At 32.2% G+C, this 19,927-nt stretch overlaps 1 protein-coding gene across 1 annotated transcript in view; it reads right to left on the minus strand.

The window, feature by feature from the left end:
- The window catches only part of LOC308658112 (A-kinase anchor protein 9-like), a 113,041-nt gene that overhangs the window by 61,189 nt on the left and 31,925 nt on the right, over positions 1-19,927 (minus strand). Inside the window, exons 10-17 of the mRNA XM_081310675.1 lie at positions 16,109-16,208; positions 14,879-14,971; positions 13,765-14,121; positions 11,893-12,117; positions 10,699-10,839; positions 10,124-10,227; positions 7,252-7,457; positions 1,492-1,724 (exon numbers count right to left, since the gene is read on the minus strand). Of these exons, the coding sequence (XP_081166801.1) occupies positions 1,492-1,724; positions 7,252-7,457; positions 10,124-10,227; positions 10,699-10,839; positions 11,893-12,117; positions 13,765-14,121; positions 14,879-14,971; positions 16,109-16,208 (1,459 nt within the window). The remainder of the gene's footprint in view (positions 1-1,491; positions 1,725-7,251; positions 7,458-10,123; positions 10,228-10,698; positions 10,840-11,892; positions 12,118-13,764; positions 14,122-14,878; positions 14,972-16,108; positions 16,209-19,927) is intronic.

Raw genomic sequence — 19,927 nt, forward strand, 5'->3', positions numbered from 1 at the left:
AAGAATTGCCCAAGGTTAGAAATTTCATCTGCTATTTAACTACAGGCCTCAGAATTAATCTATGAAAACATTTTTGGGAACTACATAAGGCATATGTTTGCTTTAGTTTGGCCAATCAAGGTGCAAACCAGAAGATATATTTATCTAACTATTTATTCCCCATCCTTTCCCCCAGTGTTGGGGATAGAACTTAGGGCCTTGCATATACTGGGCAAGTACTCTATCACTGAGCCATATAACAGGAAATACATTATGATGAATTTCCCTGACCAGTTAGTGAATTCCCCTTACAATATGTGGTATCTCAAGAGTCTTTTCAAGGTATAATTCATATTCTATCACAGAAAAAAGGTTTAGTTTGTTTCCAAACAGAAAAAAATACCTGGAGAAAATTCTGGGTAAGTGTCATATCTGAAGACCATTCAAAGAACAAATATTTCAACAGAAATGTATGTTATTTTGATAATTCCTTCTTCATTGAATCCCAGCAGCATATTAAAAGTATCAGGGGGTGGGACAGTAGATTGATATGAGAAGTTAACCAACTAATAGGGAATAAATGAATCATTTTAAATGTCAATAATTGAAGAAATAGCTTAAGTCAATAATTTAACCCTAATAGAAATGAATCAGGTATTAAAATGCAAAATATATATTTGTCATAGTTACTATATCTAATAGTTACTGCTATTGCAGAAACATGCCATATTAAATAATTTATTAGAGAAAAAAAATACCAAAGAAAAGCCAGTCATCAGAACAAGAGCTCAAAGACATTCTTTCAACTTCTCAAACTTAATATTTAAAGAACAATATTTTTTTGAGAATTTTAATATTTATTTTTTAGTTTTCGTCAGACACAACATCTTTGTTTGTATGTGGTGCTGAGGATCGAACCCGGGCCGCCCGCATGCCAGGCGAGTGCACTACCGCTTGAGCCACATCCCCAGCCCGTAAAGAACAATATTTTAAAGGAAAAACTGCTCAAACTAATTTCCTACCAAGAGATAACTTGTATGGTGAATTAATCTACTCATATTTATAAAAAGAATGTAAAAATCAAGTGAAAAAATTGCAAGTTTGATATGTAATACAATAATGATATATTATGACATACTACAACATATAGTTTCAGACATTTCCACTACAACATATAGTTTTAGAGATTCCTTATAGTATTAAATAACATTTTAATGGAACATTTCACACAATAGTGAAGTTTAAATCTCTTTTGATATTAAAAAAAGTAATGTGTAACAATCTAGAAAATCTGGATATTAAAACATCAATGAGTTTTTGAACTGGAAGAGCTCATCATTACATTACCTTCACCACCAAAAACAAGACTACTAAAACTAATATTGGTTATCACAAACACAGCCAATTATTAAAGAGAAGCCTAAATAAATTTCTGTGGGACAGTAGAGAGAAATATTTACTCATTTATGCCTTATGCAATATTCAGTAGGTAGTAATAATTAAGGAGTTTACCTGACTACTAGTTTCACTTAGAGCTTCCAGTATTTTTTCAACTGCTGCTTGTAGTCGACAACTAATATTCAGCATTAATTCTTCATTTTCAGGATCTATTTCAGTTCCAGCAAAACCAATCCTTATAAGGTGCTGCGATAATTCTGTTCCTTCCTCAGTTACTTTTGAACACATGCTATTATCAGTTCTTGGCATATCACTTCCAGAATAAGAGGGTATGGATCTGTCTATAACTAGAATAACAAAATGTTAAAGGCATACATTAATAACAATAATTTCACTTTAAATTTTTAAAATCAAGTCAAATTGAAATCATTTTTCAAAGTACATGTGTTTTAATAACAGCATTGTAAAATTGCAGAATTTAAGATTTGGGTTATTTAGTAATTTTTCTTTAATAAAAGTTTTGGGGTTTTTTTGGGGGGGTACTGGGGATAAAACCCAGGGCCTTGCACATAATAAGCATGTGCTGTATTGTTGAGCTATACTCCCAACCTGATAAAAACTTTTTAAGATAACTTTTAATAGATATTTATCAAATGTCAAGCATGTAGAGTTTGCTAAGAAATGAGGACACAAAGGAGACAAAATCTGGTTCCTATTGTGAAGGACTTTACAGTATAATGAAACAACACACATAGATACATAAGGAAAAAAAAAACTCTATTGTGCAGTGGGATGTAACAGGTTATCAAAGAATAGAATAAGTGCTCCTAATTTGTTTGGAGTAACCTGACTTTTAAGCATTACATATTTGAACATTACCTGCTCTGGCTACAGATTAAAAGAAACAGATAATTTTGTAGCTTGCTATTTTTGTAAAAAGTATACTGGGAAGAAATTAGGATGATGAGCAGTGCTAATTTAACTACAGACACTGTTACCATACTATCAACATTATTGTTACATCTTACATAAGAAAATCTGGTTGACATAGGCAGATGTTAAGCTTTGCAACTGAACAGAGGAGTATTAATGGAATATGTGGAGATACATAAACTGTTAGAAATTTGGGTACAGAATTAGGCGTCATCTGTAAAAAGGTAAGAGTTTAAACACTGAAAGTGGTTACATCTGTTTTAGGAGTGATATTTAGTGAAAGGAGGAAACAAAGTTGGAGCCTCTGTATATCATAAGCTAACAAAAGAAGCCATATAAGAAATATCAGAGAGGAAAGGGATGTTCTAGAAGAGAACATTTCAAAAAGGAAAAAACTTTAGTGAAGTTTTTTGCCTAGAAATACAAACAGCCAAGGATTATGCTATGAATTTAATGACTGAAAAGTCACTGTTCTCCTCAGAAAGAAGTGTTGGTACTATAAGAACAGAAACTAAAGTCAGTTAAAGCAAGAGTTAGTCTATTTAATTTTTTATACCTTCATTTTATATATAAATTTTTTATGCAGTGCTGAGGATTGAACCCAGAGCCTCACAGGTGCTAGGCAAGCACTGAGCTATATCCCCAGCCCAGTCTCTTCTTGCTTATTCTCTTATGAAGTATACTGAAGTTTACCTTGCAGGATGTGTGTGTGTAAGTTAAAAGAAACAAATAGTTATTTTTATGAATATAAAATGAAATTTTATGGTACAATATGACATTTTGTGGTACAGAGAAGCAATCAATGGTGAGAAAAAGACTGAAGATTCTGTGTTCACATGGGAATAAATCTAAAACACAAATTACAGAAAACACAAGCACAAGGTGAAACAAAGCCATTTATAAATGATCACTGGGTGTTAGTTTTTTTTTTTTTTTTGGAATGGCAACAACAACAAAAATAGGCAATAAAGCACCTAGAAAAGATAAAGATGTCAATCAGCTTAACGTATTTTTCAGGGCTGGAGGTGTAGCTCAGTAGTAGAGTGCTTGTGCTTGCCTGGCCTGAGTGAGGTCCTAGGTTCAATTCCTAGCACGCCTGCACACACACGCACACACACACACACACACACAAATTGAAGATAGAAATTATCTGAAATAATCTGAATATGTTCCATTAAAGAAACAAATTTGTTTGTTCCTATGAAACAAAAGAGAAAGACAGCAAAATTGTAATTACCCATAATGACTAGTCTGGGGGAAAAATCTGAGGACAAAAACATGCTAACAGAAATCAAGAACAGGCAATTTGGTGAACAGAATCACTTGAGTGGTGAACCAACCACTCAGATGTATGTTGTAAACACAGCAAATTGTTGAGAGCCACAGCCCAAGGGGCCCCAGCAAACTTTCAGACTGCCAGCTGATGATTGGCTCACAGCGGCCCCAGCAACTTCTAGCTCATTGGCTCCTCTGCAGTGATCCTCATTGGGCTGTTTCCCTGCCCTTTCAGACTACAGAGCTGCTCATTGGGGGACTTTTTTTTGGCTCTGCCCACGTGACCCAGCCAATCGGCCTCAAGAGCAGGAGGATTGGGGGAGGTGGAGAGGCTTGTGGTTTGGGGAGAGGCTTGTGAGAAGCCGGTGGTGGCAGTTGGGCTCTGAGGGTTTTTCCTGAGGAGCTGTTTTGTTTGACGTGTGTGGTTCTAAAAATAAAGTTAGTTTCTTTTGACAAGTGGCTCCTGATTGTGCCCAGCCAGACTATGGCAGCAAATAATAGTTATTAAAGTCTTTTAGTCATATACTTTATGAATTATACCATTCATTTCCTGATGCATAATGGTAAGTTTTTCAGGTTAAAGGAGGGTGAGCAATATCATAGTGTCTTCCCAGCCTCAGTGGCTCACTGAAGACCTCTATGGTTCCAATTGAAAATCATGCGAATCAAGCTTGTCCCAAGTGTCTGACAGATGAAAACTGTACTAAAAGATATGGAGTGGAGACTTAAAGAAATTTGTCCAAAGTCACATTAAGGCAGAAAAAAAAATGAGGCTTTCTCATTACTAATCCAGTATTCTTTCTATAACTTCCCACTGCTTCAAAAGGAAGCTGAAGCAAACAAACTTCAATCCATGGACTCCTACAGGAAAGATGAGAGCATTCTACCCCTAAACTATCACACTGCAGACCTAAAGGAAATTTTCTTTCAACAACCTAGGGAACTGATTTTTATGAACTGATCTAATATCCACTCAGGTTCAAGTGATTTGACATTTGGCCAAAATTTCCTTTCAATTTCATAAACTAGTTTGCTTTTACGAGGAAGTGAATATTAGCACAATCATTTATTATTTTCAAGTGTTAACAAGTTCATACATGTTTAAAGCCTAAACAAGTTCAGGCTTGAAGGCTGAAACTACATCACAAGTGATACTTTAAAAAAAAAAAAACAACAAAAGGTGATTCACAATCAGATTAAGCCTTAATTTTTTTTTATGGTAAATAACACAAATTTTTCAAAGGTGCATTTTAGTTTTTACAGAAATGCTTCCATTAAGAATGTGAAGAAATGTCAAAAGAACTTCTTACATATGGGGCATATTGTCAATATTTAAAGCCAGTATTTTCATAAAATAAATGTTTTAAATCATAAACTCTATTAATTCAATATATCCTTAAAGATGCAAACTAGGTAAGTATACCCCAGTGATATTTAATTTTATTAGTAAAAGTAACATAACCAGGCATGGTGGTACACGCCTATAATCCCAGCAACTTGGGCAGGAGAAGTATGGGAAGTTTAAGAGCAGCCTTAGCAACTTAAACCAGGCTCTACACAACTTAAGATAAAAAGGTCTGAGTTACAGATTAGTGGTTAAATGTCTCTGGGTTCAATTCTTGGTACCAAAGAATGATTTGTAAATACAAAAATATAAGATTGAGTTAATTAAATGGACCAGCAGAATTATCTGTGCCACAATATTTTACACAATATATTTCTTAACTTTGGATTGAATTTTTCTTCTAATGTTTTCTGAATCAACAGTTGATTTCAACAGTTAACATTTTTAAAGATCAATAATAATAATCAATAATAATAATCATAATCAATTCATTTATGTACAAAATGGTTGTAAGTAAAATATTAAGTATGATGTAATCTTCCCTTGAACAGTAATCTCAGTGTTTCCTTTACTAGACTATGAACTACTGTAAAACAGAGACGATACAGAAATTGCTGAATAAGTGTTTATAGAATTGAACAGATAAAGTTGCTTATAATTAACAGACTATTGTTAGATATGTTAAAATAGACACTATCTATGGATATAGATAGTGGATAGAGGATCTGCTTTCTCCAAGAAAATGAACATAAACATTATCTTCTGTGCTTGCTTGATCTCAATTACCAATTTGTCTTTATAACTCAGCATACTGCTTCTTTAAGTAGTTGCTATTGTTTGCTGAATATTCAGTAGCCATTTTAAGAAATATCTATGAGAAATGCTAACAAAAAGGCAAAAAATATTTTTGCAATGTACAGAACATTCCTTAGAGTGTCTTTTGAATATGGAAGTCAATCTAGTACAGTTGTTACCAACAGAACAGCAAAATTCCTCCCTAGATGATTAAGTGAAACAAATTACCTTAAAAATTTTTTGGTAGTCACTTTTATAAGTTTTAGGTATTTTCAAACATTACCTAATTCTTCTTAATACATCAAGATCCATATATAGACATAATAGTCCTTCATTGAGAACTTAACCAAAAGTAAGTTAATTTGAAAAATATATCTACCTAGTTCGAAAAGAGTAAATGTGGAAGGAAGGGTTTAAAAGTCAGGATTATTTCATCTTGTATTTTACTAAAAATGGCATTGAAAATTATTTTTGAACTCACCTGAAGTGTCTTTAATTCAAATTTATTTTAAATTCCAAATCAATATTTTCTTTGTAGTTAAAATGTACTGCTGGCTAACTAGTACTTAAGCAAACCTTCTGTAATTGGAATACTTTCTATTTTTCCCCATGAAGCTTAAAAACTAGAATGTTTCAAAAATTGTAAAGCTCTGGCATTTCAGAATATTTCCCTCTACCTGGGCAGAAGTGGTTGGATGTGAAATGATAGTGAACTATAGGCTTGACCTTCTAATTTAAGAATCCAGGGCCTATTTCTCTGGAAGCACCTGCTAACCTTTCCCCTCTTTGACTTCCTGGTATCTTCTCCAGCAAAGAAAAAGGAACAGAAAAAACAAGACAGATTGGAGGTCAGCAATGTGATGGTAAAAATTTAAAATAAGAGTGTACAATCATAGATATAAAAAATTGTGTTCTATATGTGTAATATGAATAGTAAACATTCTGCTGTCATATATAACAAATTAAAATTTAAAAAAATAAAATTAAAAAAGAAATTAAAAGAAGAGCCCAACCCACACAGCTACAGGAAGATGACAGAATTAGGAAAAAAGCCATCTCATAACAGGACCTAATCTTTATATCTACACACAAAAACTGTCAAACCACTTTTCCAAAAGGAAGAAAGGACCTAACAGAGGATAGTCTTTGGTTTCTTATTATCACATTCTTCTAACTATCTCAATGAAAACTGGTGCTGGATTCCTACAAGTTCTTTATTTTAAGCTTTCCTGATTTACAGGGTGGTGATGTGGAACTTTTCCTTTATAAGTGGAGAAATGAAAGAGTCTTCTGGTTTGTGTAGGCATACCAAGGTATATAATGGCAACTCTAAAACATTCACTTCAAATGCTATACAATAATACATATAGTGCTTGGAACAGAGTGGCTTTGTGTTTGGAGGTGCATTTGTTGAAAAATACTTGAATATTCTCTCTCCTATATATTCTATACACAGAAAAAGTGCCTTGAATTCAGCAAGATCATTTGAAGATGATTATTTCACAAGCGTATGAAACTAGTATTACCTCTTATGTGTTCCTCTTGGATAGCTGACTTTACAGATGCCTCTGATTCTGACCTCCAAATAAGGCTGACAGATGAATGGCCTTTACTAGATCTACCTAAAATCCCAAGAACATGGTGGCCAATAGTTTCTTCAACAGCTATGGTAGTCTTTACAACTTCTAAGAGGATCTTCAGAAGTCTGTTATTAGTTTTCTGGAGTGCAAACCTATACAGATTAAAAAAACACCACATTTATTAAAATATTTAATCTCTTTATAAAACATTTAATCTTAAAATATTTATTTATTAAAATATTTAATCTTTTTATAGGATAAAGCCTTTGCTCACCAAAAACACAATGCAAAATATGCGTTTGGTGAAAAATATCATATAGTTTTGCTCTATTAAAATAACACAATAGCACCTACAATGAAGTGCTTCTTACGCTTATTTTTTTAAAAAAGTGATTTGTTTAGAAAACAAATGTATAACATTTTTAAAGGTGCATTTAAAGAAATCAAATAATTATATTTTTTAAGATAGTAATTAAATTGGAAGAAAACTTTAAGGAGACATAAAACTTGAGTTTCAAAAATTGTGGTAATACCAATATCTAGATAATTGCCTTGGTTATACTGTTCATGTTTATATATATATATAAGGTTTATCTTTTTATGTTGTCAGACAACAATATTTTAATATATAATTAAGAATCCAACTAGAAAAAAAGTGGTAGTATTTGTATAATTTCTTGGTGATAAACTAGATGTTTAAATTACAAGAACTGGCAAAGACCTGCTTTTAAAAAGGCTTTCAGTGAAACTACTCAGTCAACACCACAGGAAATATCATAGGCTGTTATTATACCTGCTCCAAAGACAAAAATATCTCTAGTTACACACATTGCACTCAGCCAGTAGGAAAAAAACATATTTTCAACTAAGTAGAAATAATAGCTTGTCTTTTTAGAGATAAGAAATACATTAATCAGCCTTCAAAATATCTTAGCACTATGAACATGTTAATGCCTATATTTCCAGACTTTTTTCCTCCTCAGCTTCACTCAAAAATATATACATTTTAAAAACAAAAACTGATCATACTGGACAATGTGTTTTGTAAGCTTTCTTTTTAGCTTAACATGAACATTTTACCATGTGAAAAAATGTGCTTCCATAAATGGTGATTCAAAAGATTATATGATTAATTTTATGAATAACTAAACAACTCACTCAACAGTTTAATTCAACAGAGATACTATGGTTATAAGCTTTATATTTAATACACGTAAGATACAATAAGAAACTTTCATAGTAAGGTCCCCTGGCCTAAGAGACTTCTTTCTCAACCTCACATGTTGTTTGACACATTACCAACAATCTGGTTGAAAGGGTATCTGTTTCACAAGCACATGACAGACCTATTTTAAGATCAGGTAATAAATGGAGTAGTTTTCCTTTAGTATTTGTCAAGTGAAAGAGAGTTCTATTTTTGTATCTAGATCAAATTCTCTGCTTACATAATCAAGAATGTTTAAACATAAAACCCCAAATAATTTAGTTAGCGGGAAGTAAGTGTTTTAATTCCTTAACTTTTTTATTTTTAAAAAAAAATTTTAAAATTTTTAAAATTTATTTTATTTTTTTTATTGGTTGTTCACAACATTACAAAGCTCTTGACATATCATATTTCACACATTAGATTGAAGTGGGTTATGAACCCCCAATTTTACCCCAAATGCAGATTGCAGAATCACGTCGGTTACACATCCACAATTTTACATAATGCCCTACTAGTAATTGTTGTATTCTGCTGCCTTTCCTATCCCCTACTATCCCCCCTCCCCTCCCCTCCCATCTTCTCTCTCTACCCCATCTACTGTAATTCATTTCTCTCCTTGTTTATTTTCCCATTCCCCTCACAACCTCTTATATGTAATTAATTCTTTAACTTTTATTTATAGTTTTGTTCAAGTCCTAAATTCCAGGAGTTGGATAATGTGATTAAAACTGATATAATGGTAAAAAGAAATAAAGATGAGCAAGATGTTTATTTTATATTGGCATGGTAACTCTAATTTTCATACACTGTCTTTCTTGTTTGAGTTCCATACTGACTATGTTCCTACTGATGATCCAATGGGGAAGCCAAAATCTTAGGGGCCAAATTCCTCCATGCAAGCTGAGAAAGGAGGTTAGAAGGACACAAAAGGGTTGACAGTCAGAAATTGGAAAAGGAGGAAATTAAGTTAGTAGATATTAGTTTTAATTAAAATTTTAAAAATTATTTCCATTTGAACAAAATAAATTTTAGATACTGTGCTTAATATTAATGTGGGATAATTATAGTATAGTTTAGGATATGTATTAAAAGTTCTCACCTGTTATGACATGAAAGCATGAAAGAAAACTAAATGTTGAATATTTACATATGCAGTAATTTTTTTTTCTCAACATAAACAAACCAGAGAATAGCTTACACTGAATCCATGCCCATACACTGAAGGAGGAACAAAGAAATAAAGCTCATAGGTAGAACTGTTTTTTTGTTTTTTAGGTTACAAAACAGCATTAAGAAGAATAAAATTAATCAAGAAAGGTTTGATGTCAAAACAAGTCTAAACATTTAAAGTCAAGTTTATGATCAAAAATTTTTATTACATAAAAAGATTTAAAAATTTGTAATTTAATGTCTAAAAATTGATAATCTTTTATATATTATACATATACGGACATGTTTCATACATAGAAATATATGACACGTTTCATACACAAGATAGTATTTTTAAGAAAATACACATGTACAAGATAAAAATAAGGATGAATAAAGTTTATTACATTTGAACAACCATTTTAATTGACTTTGCACTGAAAAAATACACATTTTGTATACCTTTCACTGGACAGACTATCAGGAGGTACATCTTCAGGTTTTCTGTCCATTTCCTTTTCTTTCAACGTCTGTTCCTCAACTTCCCTTTGGTTTTCATTTTCATTCTGTTTAAGTTTGTGCAACGGCAGAGAGGACAAGACAGAAAGAAAACCTGTCATCTTAGAAACAGCATATCATTCTTCTATACTGGTATGATGTGAAACAGAAAGTGCTTGAAGTAATATTTAACTACAATTTATCAAGAGATCAGCATTATCAAAAAAAGGATAAAACATTCAAGTGTAGAGATGAAAAATGTTTTAATGGCTTCAAACTAATACACTCTATATAGTGTGACAATAAGGGTTGTCAGGTTGCTCCTTGGTAGAACAACAGTTTCTCCTACAGCAATGCCAGATTCAAATTATCTTAAACAGAAAGCAAGGCATTTTGACTCCACCTACCTTACATCTAAGTGATCACCAATATGTTAAACTTAGTAACTATAAAAATACGTTTCCTACCAACAATAAAGACAAACAAATCCTACTGCATTGTTGATCTACTGTTCCTAAATGCACCAAAGTCAATACTACCTGTGTTTGCGTACTGCTGCTGCGCAGCTCACAACACAGCTTCTCTCTTCCAGCTAAAGACAGCTGCTTTAGTGCTTCCAACTCCTCTAAAAGCACCCTTTCTCTTTCTGAAACCAGGTTTTCGTTATTTAATGAGGATCTCTAAATAAGAAAAAAGGTCATGGAAGAATATTGATTGTGATAGAGGTAAAAAGGAGAAACATCAAGCAGATTTCTTTTAACCCCTTGGGACCAAGAGACCTTGGTTCTACCTTATGATTCATATTTCATTATTAGGGATTAAAAGCACATATGAAGTTCAATGCAAAATTTGCAACTTTAGAAAAAAAGTTATTTAAACTTAAATATTCAGGAATTTGTATAGTTCGAGTAATATTTTCTCTGTCAATTTTTGCATTGAAATTTTAGAAGAATAAATTCACAAAATGCAATGAATAAAAGCAAAACTGATTTTTCAAATGATATGTTTTATTCTCAAATATCAATTTTCCTATTATTTTATATTTAAAAAATACACGTTGTTTTAGTTTTCAAAATTAAATTCAATAAATTTGTTTTCATAAGAACTTTCATGTAAATATTTCTTGCTTTTCTGCAATAATTTTGTGAATATATTTTATATAGCAGTTGACAAGAATATAGCTCCCAAATACCATGAAATATTTAAATTTAGAAAAGAATGTTATATAAATTTGAATTTTTCTAATCAACAAGAGATGTGTCCTTGGAGAGAGTTCTAGAAACAGATTACTTCAGAAGATTTCCATTCATGATTAAAAAGATAGATTAAAGATAGATAAAGATAAACCTTGGAGATGGTAATTGGTAGACTCACAGAACTATAAATGAACATGGAAAAAGTGAATGACACAGCAGCTGTATACTCAAGTGCCTAAGTATAATATTTCCAAAACTCTCAAAGTGCTTTAGCTATGTATGGTCAATAGAATTTTAAAATTTATATTGTAGTCACATTTCCAGTGCCTGAAAGGCAGTTAAATAAAATGATAATGCACATTATACCAGTTGAGTTAAGTGTGCCTAACAAGGTCTAAAGTTGATCCCAGGAACTTCCTGATGTTAAGTATTTGTAATTTATTTGTATCTAGGAAAAATAATTTTGACTTAAAAAAAAGCCACATAAAAAATACCATTATTTCAATTGAGGAGAAAAAAGACTCTAAAGTTCCATACCTGGGCTAACTGTCTATTAAGTCTCTTAATCTCTTCTTGTAGCTGCTCCTGTTCCTCTCGATGTCGCTCCATGTGTCTCATGTGTGCCTGCCTCAACAGTTCTGTGGCCTGTTGATGTTCTTCATAATGTCGTACAAGTTCTTGCCTCATATCTTCCAACTGTTCTTCATTTGACATCATTTGTCTAGAAGCATCCATGCTTGATGCCAACATCTTACCATGAATCTTTGATAGGAAAAAACACAAGCAAAAAACTCAATCATAACAATTTTGTGGCAATTAGTCAGCATTGATATTTTAACTGAACATGAAAACAATTCTATTAACAACATAAAGCATCTGAGTTTTAGTTTTATTATTAAACAAAAGCATAAATCACTTTTGTAAAAAATTATTTTTTAGTTGTAGATGAACATAATACCTTTATTCATTTATTTTATGTAGTGCTGAGGATCGAACCTAGTGCCTCACCCATGCAAGGCAAGCGCTCTACCACTGAGCCACAATTCCAGCCCATAAATCACTTTTTTTAAAAAAGTATTTTTCTTACTATAATTCCAAAACAACATGAAGTTAATTTATTACCACCATATATGTTATTTTCCAAAAGGAAACAGCTACTTACCAGATAGTTTAGCTAAAATCTAATTCTAACAGAGAAAAACAAAATACTCAAGATTCTTTATCCACCCCCTCCAACCCCCACCCCCTCCACTTTTTTTTCCGCCCATACTAGAGATTGATCCCAGGGCCTCACACATGGTGGGCAAGTGCTCTACCGCCAAGCTACATCTCCAGCCCCTTCTCCTAATAAAGTTATAACTCCTGATATTTTATAATGGGGAAATAATATAAACAACAACAATATATATAAAGTTTATAGGGCCAGGGTTGTGCGCCTCAATGGTAGAACACTTACTTGCCTAGCATGCATGAGGCACTGGGTTCAATCCCGGGAACCACATAAAAATAAACAAATAAAATAAAGGTATTGTGTCCATATACAACTACAAAAATATTTTTAAAAATTAAGTTCACAAAATAAAAGAATTTTGCCTATTTAATTTTTATTCATTGGTCATCATAGTATTATAGAAAACTGCTTATTCAGAGAAAAATTATAATAAATTTTATTTGGAAATAAATACTTTACATTTATGAGTTTCTCACTCATGACAAGTCAATAGGTTCTATGAATACTTCAATCCCTTAAGATACTAATTAAAATCATTCTGCCTTGAACAGCTACAGCTAAATTAGTTTTCATAAACATTTCACAAGTTTTGCATTACATAAAAAGCTGACAGTTTTATTTGAATACTCCTCTGAACAAGATATATCTATCGTGAACACATAAAATAAATTTGAAATTCAGATAATTTTAAAAGAAGTAGAATTTATTGTTTTCTGATAAAGGCTGCAATTAGTTGGGGTAACAGATCCTCAACTAACAAGAAAAAAGAATTAGTATATAGATAATAAGATACTTTGAATTGTCTTCTTGAATTTGTAGCAATTTCCTTTTATGTTCTTACATTTAATTGAGCAAATCTTTTGGCCACAGGTATTACCTAGTTATAATATAATTAACCTTCAATTAGTTTAAATAAAATTAACACAGGTATAATTTACAATGAGAACTTAACATGTACTATGTCCATAAGACAACCAAGAATACTATGACCTGACTTATTTTATACTTCACACCAATATTGTTTCACTTAATCAAATACCTTATAATTAATAAAACACATTAAAGTCAAGACTGGCCTTCATACTTTCATTCTCTATTAATCAGCATTATTGCTACTGTTTTAAACTGAAGATATTTTTATAAGTTTTTCTTTTTTATATTCAAAGAAGCATACTTACAGATTCGCTAACTATAAATGTTTTGTCTTTGGAAAACATTTCTTCTGAAATAGTTAGTTGGTGGACCTCTGATTCTACTATATCATCAAGATGATCACTGTTTGGTAACAGAACTTCTCCATCTTCTCCTAACTCTTTACTAAGTGGCTTAAATTCTTCTTTAAATTTCATGTCCAATGCATCAGAGGTCTGAAGATCAATTTGATCCTGAGATAATTTCATTTCATTAAAATAATGTTTTTCATTTTGCTGACAGAAAGTAAGTGCTTGTTTTGATGACATAGTATTTTCTTTTCCCTTTGATAGTCTAGATAGTTCAGTTTGGTGAGCAAATGCAATGCTCATTGACACAATGACCTAAAGAAATCAATCAATCAAACAAAAAGGATTAGATTTATAAATACCAGCTGGATTTAAAAAGTGGGTCATTATTCAAAATTATATGAATTAGAAAAAAGCCTGGCCTCATAGTTTTAAAAACAAAAATAAATCCTCTGATAAAGTGATACAGAGATAGGCTATTTTTCAATAAATTTAACATCAAAGTGTTTTACTGCCTGCCTTTTAAAATAAAACAAGCAAAATTTTTCTAACTATAACATCAATAAATGCTCAGTACAAAAATAAAAAAATAAAAGTCTTTATATTTCTTCCTTCCAAAAAAATTCACTTGGCCATAAGTGATAATGTTCCGTGACAATCTTCCATCAGTATCTGTAGTTATTATCTAACATTACAATAATTTATCAGGGTAATACAACCACTTTTTCTCTTCATAACTTTTCCCTCATTTTTAGAATGCCAAACTCCTTCACAAGGTAACTATTTACAATGTAACACATATATAAAAACTTGTGGCATTCTGAAAAATTGTAATTACTATTCTATATCAAGAAAAAAAATGTTCTTCTCAATGAAAAGCACCGCAAAACATTCTATGAAGCAGCAATTATAGTTGATGCTGTTATACAACTGTTTGGTGGACTATATATGAAACTTACAAATAAAAACAAAGTACATACCATCAATAAAATCTATGCTTTTTTTTTTGACAGTTCAAAGATCAAGAAAATCTATAAACCAAGAAAATCTTCCAGATAAACTAAAAACTTACCTTAGCTATTTCTTCTTCTAATCTTTCTTGGTATTGTTTTTCCAACAATTTAACCATATTTGTTTCTTGTTTCATTCCACATTCATTAGAAAACTAAATTAAAGGGTGAAATATGACAATTTACACTGATTTTATACCATTAATTTTAAGGATGTACTCATTCCAAAAATATCACTATTTTTGGACACTTTCAAATAAAAATAAATTTCAGTTATCTTTAACTAAAAATATTAATCTAATAATCCTATGAAATAATTACACTTATTATAAACTTAAAGATGCAAAGAGAGAAATATATTTACATATCTGTAATTATTAGCATAAATTCTAGGGTGGGTTAAGGATACTTAAATATAATTAATAAGACATATATATATATATAAATGTATATTTATTTTAAGTAAAATGTTAACAAGTGGCTATGTTTGATAATGAAATTATGAGCAAATTTTCTTGGTATTTATTAAAAGAACACAATTTTCCACAAATTATTTTTATTAAAAAAATAAATCTTCTTTTAGAAATGTAGATATACTGTCAACATGAAAGTATTTGTTTATTTACAAATTATTTGAATTTCATCCAACAGACATTTAATAAGGGATGAGTGTGGCTCATATCTCTTCTTAATATCCAGAATGAGAAAGGGCAATAGGCAGTGATTTTAATTTTTACTAGAATTTAGAATTATTGAGTGAAGATGAAGATGCAGTTGGGGGTTTGAAAAAAGTTTTGAATAATACAATGTTGAGGAGAGGTAGAGAGTGGTTCAGTGGCAAGCACAGTAAAAAAAAGGGCTTTTCTATCATTACTTCTGTTGGAAGATGGCCTGATCCATTATTCCAGCCCTAGCACCTTGGATTTTAGGGAATCCTATACACCATTCTGAAGATACCCTCTGCTTCCATAAGAGGAAGAAAAGACTATGTTGGCCATGGTACTGAAGCTGATTTATTACACAGTTCATAAAGAAATGTTACAAAGAAAAAATTTAAACTGTAACAAGGAAGGAAAATTCTCAAATTTAACTTTCTCTGTGTTTTTCCTATGCTATGAAAATATTTCTATAGACATTCTGAATCTTTTACATAAGGTATTATCCTTATGCTTTATGCTTAATCTTAGCCAAATATTTACTACATAATTACAAAACTGAGACATAAAACTGATAGTAAGAAAAAAGTATCAGTGTACATAACTGTTTAAAAATGAAGATTAAAAATAACATACCTCTATTGCATGATCAATATTCTTTTTTAGACAACTTCCAGGATGTACTACTGATTTCTGTACATCAGATTCTTTAATTACCACTGAATCAATAGAGAAGCTAAATATAAATGAAAAAGTATACAAAAAATAGTGTTATGTGTTTTATCCAAAGTTTCTACCATGCATAATGTGTACTGAGGCAGTGGGGAGACAAAAATGATAGTTCCCCCAGGGTTACAAGTATTGTAACTTAAAACATTTTTGACTAAGTTTTCCATTTAAAAGTAACAATGAATATTATGTCATTTAATGAATTTCAGTATAAATGTATGATAAAAAATTTATTATGTAAAAAAACATTTTTAATAAGTCTTTTAAAAATAACATCTTAGATATGCTTATATAGCAACAGTGTACATAATATAATATACTATATACACTGATACTACACACTACTTATATACCTAAGATATATGATACATATTATTCATATTACATGGATATCTAAATTACACAGACACAAAACATATAATAATATAGAATAGATTATATTGGATTAAATATATTAAAAGAGCCAGGTACAGTGGTGCGTGCTTGCAACTCCAGAAATTTGGGAGGTTGAGGCAGGAGGATCAAAAATTCAGGATGAGCCTTAGCAATTTAGTGAGACTCTCTTTCAAAATAAAAAAAAAAGGGTTGGAAATGCAGGAAGATGGCTGAATAAAGTATTTGCTTCCCTGACAGATCTATGGAGTGAACCAAGAAAAGCAGAAAGGCCACTTTTCAACAAGATGGGTGGGTGAATAGTCCAGAACTAGGAAGGACTTAACTGGAATTTAATACTGGATACTCAAAACAGATCATGGACTCAAGAGATCTTGGATAATAAAATAAGGGGGAAAGATCCCCAGCTCCACAGCTGTAAAATAGCTGGAAGTACAAACCAGAATAATCCCTATGTGAATGTAGTAAAGCAATAAAGGAACTAAAGGAACCCCCATTCCTAGGAAAACGGAGGTGTTTTGCGGTATGGAGAGCTTAAGAGCTCAGAGATACTGCTCAAAAAACAAAAAACAAACAAACAAACAAACTAAAAACCTCAGTAAGCTGTGCTGCACAGCATCTGTGTACAGGAGGGAAGCCACCAGCTTTCTTGGCGGCATGCATGGAGGACAGCAGAAAGAACCATTGCGAAGCAGTGGCTGGGGGGCCTGCAGCTAGGTGAGTCAATTATTGGCAGACCAAAGTCTGGCCCCCAAAATGTGCAAGGCAAACCTATGCTGTGTGATACAGAGTGTTCCAAAGTGAGAAAATCAAGCATGGAGGGATATTTACACAGGAGAATACTAATCAAGGAAACCCACCTGGCTTTCCCCTCCCCATCCAATCAGCTGCTTGCAGTACTGGATGGAAGAGAAGTGCCTGACTGTGAATTTGAAAGGACAGGCAAAGGAGAGATCAAGTTTGGAGACCAAATGACGACCAGGGTTCATGGGGTCTGCAGGCAAAGTAGTGGGCTAAGAACAGATTCCTACATCACATGTGTAGAACCTAAAGGAGGTTCCCAAGGTGCGGTCTTCCAATGTGGACAGACAACTGCTGAGCCTTGGAGGTGTGATGACTTAAAATCTTCAGACCAATAGGCACGCAGTGAAGAGATTGGAACGTACCTAAGCCTACACCTTGGCTCTAGTAGTTCCGCTTCCAGGACTAACCCTCTCACCCTAGCAACCCTAACTACCCTGAGGGTGGAGCTAGCATCAAACTCCAGACAACATACCTAACTGCTCAGAAGAGAAGCTGAGAAACTTTTGAACTGCAATGGAAAAAAGTGTTCAATTTTTCATCCAGATTCCTTTTTTTTTCTTCTCTCACATGTCTACCATTTTTGAAACCAAGTATTTTTCATGGATCAGTTTACTGAGGACTGGGATATCTGAATACTACATTACAGTTTTGTTGTTTATTATTTTCTTTCAAAAATTTTTTTACTATATATATATATATTTATTTATTTATTTATTTTTCCCTCTCATTTATCTGTCTCCTTGGATTCTCTTTCTCACTTTTCTCTTGCTAACACCCAACCTCTATTAAGTCCTCCCTTCATTCTTCCTATAATTTTTTAACTTCTATCTTTTCTGATCCTTCCTCATAAACATCACACCCTACATGACTTTTGTTCTCTCTTTGTCCACCAATGGAAACTGTAAACTTTTTTGCAAACTTACTGTTTATGTTGCAGACAATAATTGAACACATCATTTCAGTTTAATGGAACAAAACTGTGGATGCCTTAATAGGAGCTATTTGGTTTAAGGCTGTATATTGTTTGTATTGGGTGCAGTTATTATTTGTCTCTTCCTTAAAGGCGAGGTACTAGAAATCTTCAGGGACACTATGAATCTACAGGGTAGAAACTGTACTGCCTGAAATCCACACTGCTAGAAGGGCAGACATAAGAACAACATGAGAAAACAATGGAACAAAGTGGCCCAAACAAACCAAGATGATCCAATAATTAAACCCATAGACAACACAGTAAAAGAAATGTAGAAAAGGAGTTTAGAAAGTACATATTAGACTGACCTGGTACATAAAGAACGATATAGGGAATAAAATCAGAGATAAATTTGAGGAGGTAAAAGATCATTGCAGAGGCAGAGATTCTCAGAAAATGACAACAACAACAACAACAACCCCAGAAATCTTCAAAATGAAAAATCAATAAACCAATTAAAAATTCAATGGAAAGTATTATCAATAGACTACACCATTTGGAAGATAGAACCTCGGGCAATGAAGACAAAATATATAATTTTGAAAATAAAGTTGACTACACAGGGAAGATGGTAAGAAACCATGAACAGACCTTCCAAGAATGATGAAATAACAAGAAAAGACCAAATTAAGATTTATCGGGATAGGTGAAGGCATAGAGATACAAACCAAAGGAATGCCCAATTTTTCAATGAAATAATATGAATAAATTTCCAAAATCTGAAGAATGAAATGGAAAATCAAATACAAGAGGACCTCAAATGTACAAGATCACAACAGACCCACATCAAGACACAACATAAAGAAAAAGGTCAATTATAGAAAATAAGGATTGAATTTTAACGGCTATGAGAGAAAAAATATCAGATTATATAGAGAGGGAAACTAATTAGGATCTCAGGTGATTTTTCAACCCAGACCCTCAAAGCCAGGAGGTCCTAGAATAATATATACCTAGTTCTGCAAGAAGATGGGTGCCAACCAAGAATTCTATATCTAACAAAATAAAACTTCAGATTTAAAGATGAAATAAAAACCTTCCATAATAAACAAAAGTTAAAAGAATTCACAACTAGAAAATCTGTGCTATAAAATATTATCAACAAAGTATTCCATGAAGATGGAAAAAAAAGTCAAAATCAGCAAAGGAAGGAGCCATACAAAAGGAATAATCAATCAAAGGAGAAATTAATTCAAAGTAAAAAGTAGAAATAAACTAAAATGACTGGGAACACAAATCATATCTCAAAAATAACCTTGAATGTTAATGGTCTAAACTAATAAACCCAAAAGACATAGATTGGCAGATTGGATTAAAAAAACAAAACCCCAAAATCTGTTGTCTCCCAGAGACTCACCTCATAAGCAAAGACATCCACAGAGTGAAAATGAAAGGACGGGAAAAAACGTATCACTCACATGGATTGAGTAAACAAGCAGGGGTTTCTATCCCCATGTCAGATAAAGTGTACTTCAAGCCAAAAGTTAATCAGAAGGGACAAAGAAGACATTTCATACTGCTTAAGGGAATTATACATCAACAAGACATAATACGTT

This window comes from Spermophilus citellus (genome assembly GCF_964194105.1).
Source record: "Spermophilus citellus genome assembly, chromosome: 10".
Taxonomy (NCBI): Eukaryota; Metazoa; Chordata; class Mammalia; order Rodentia; family Sciuridae; genus Spermophilus; species Spermophilus citellus.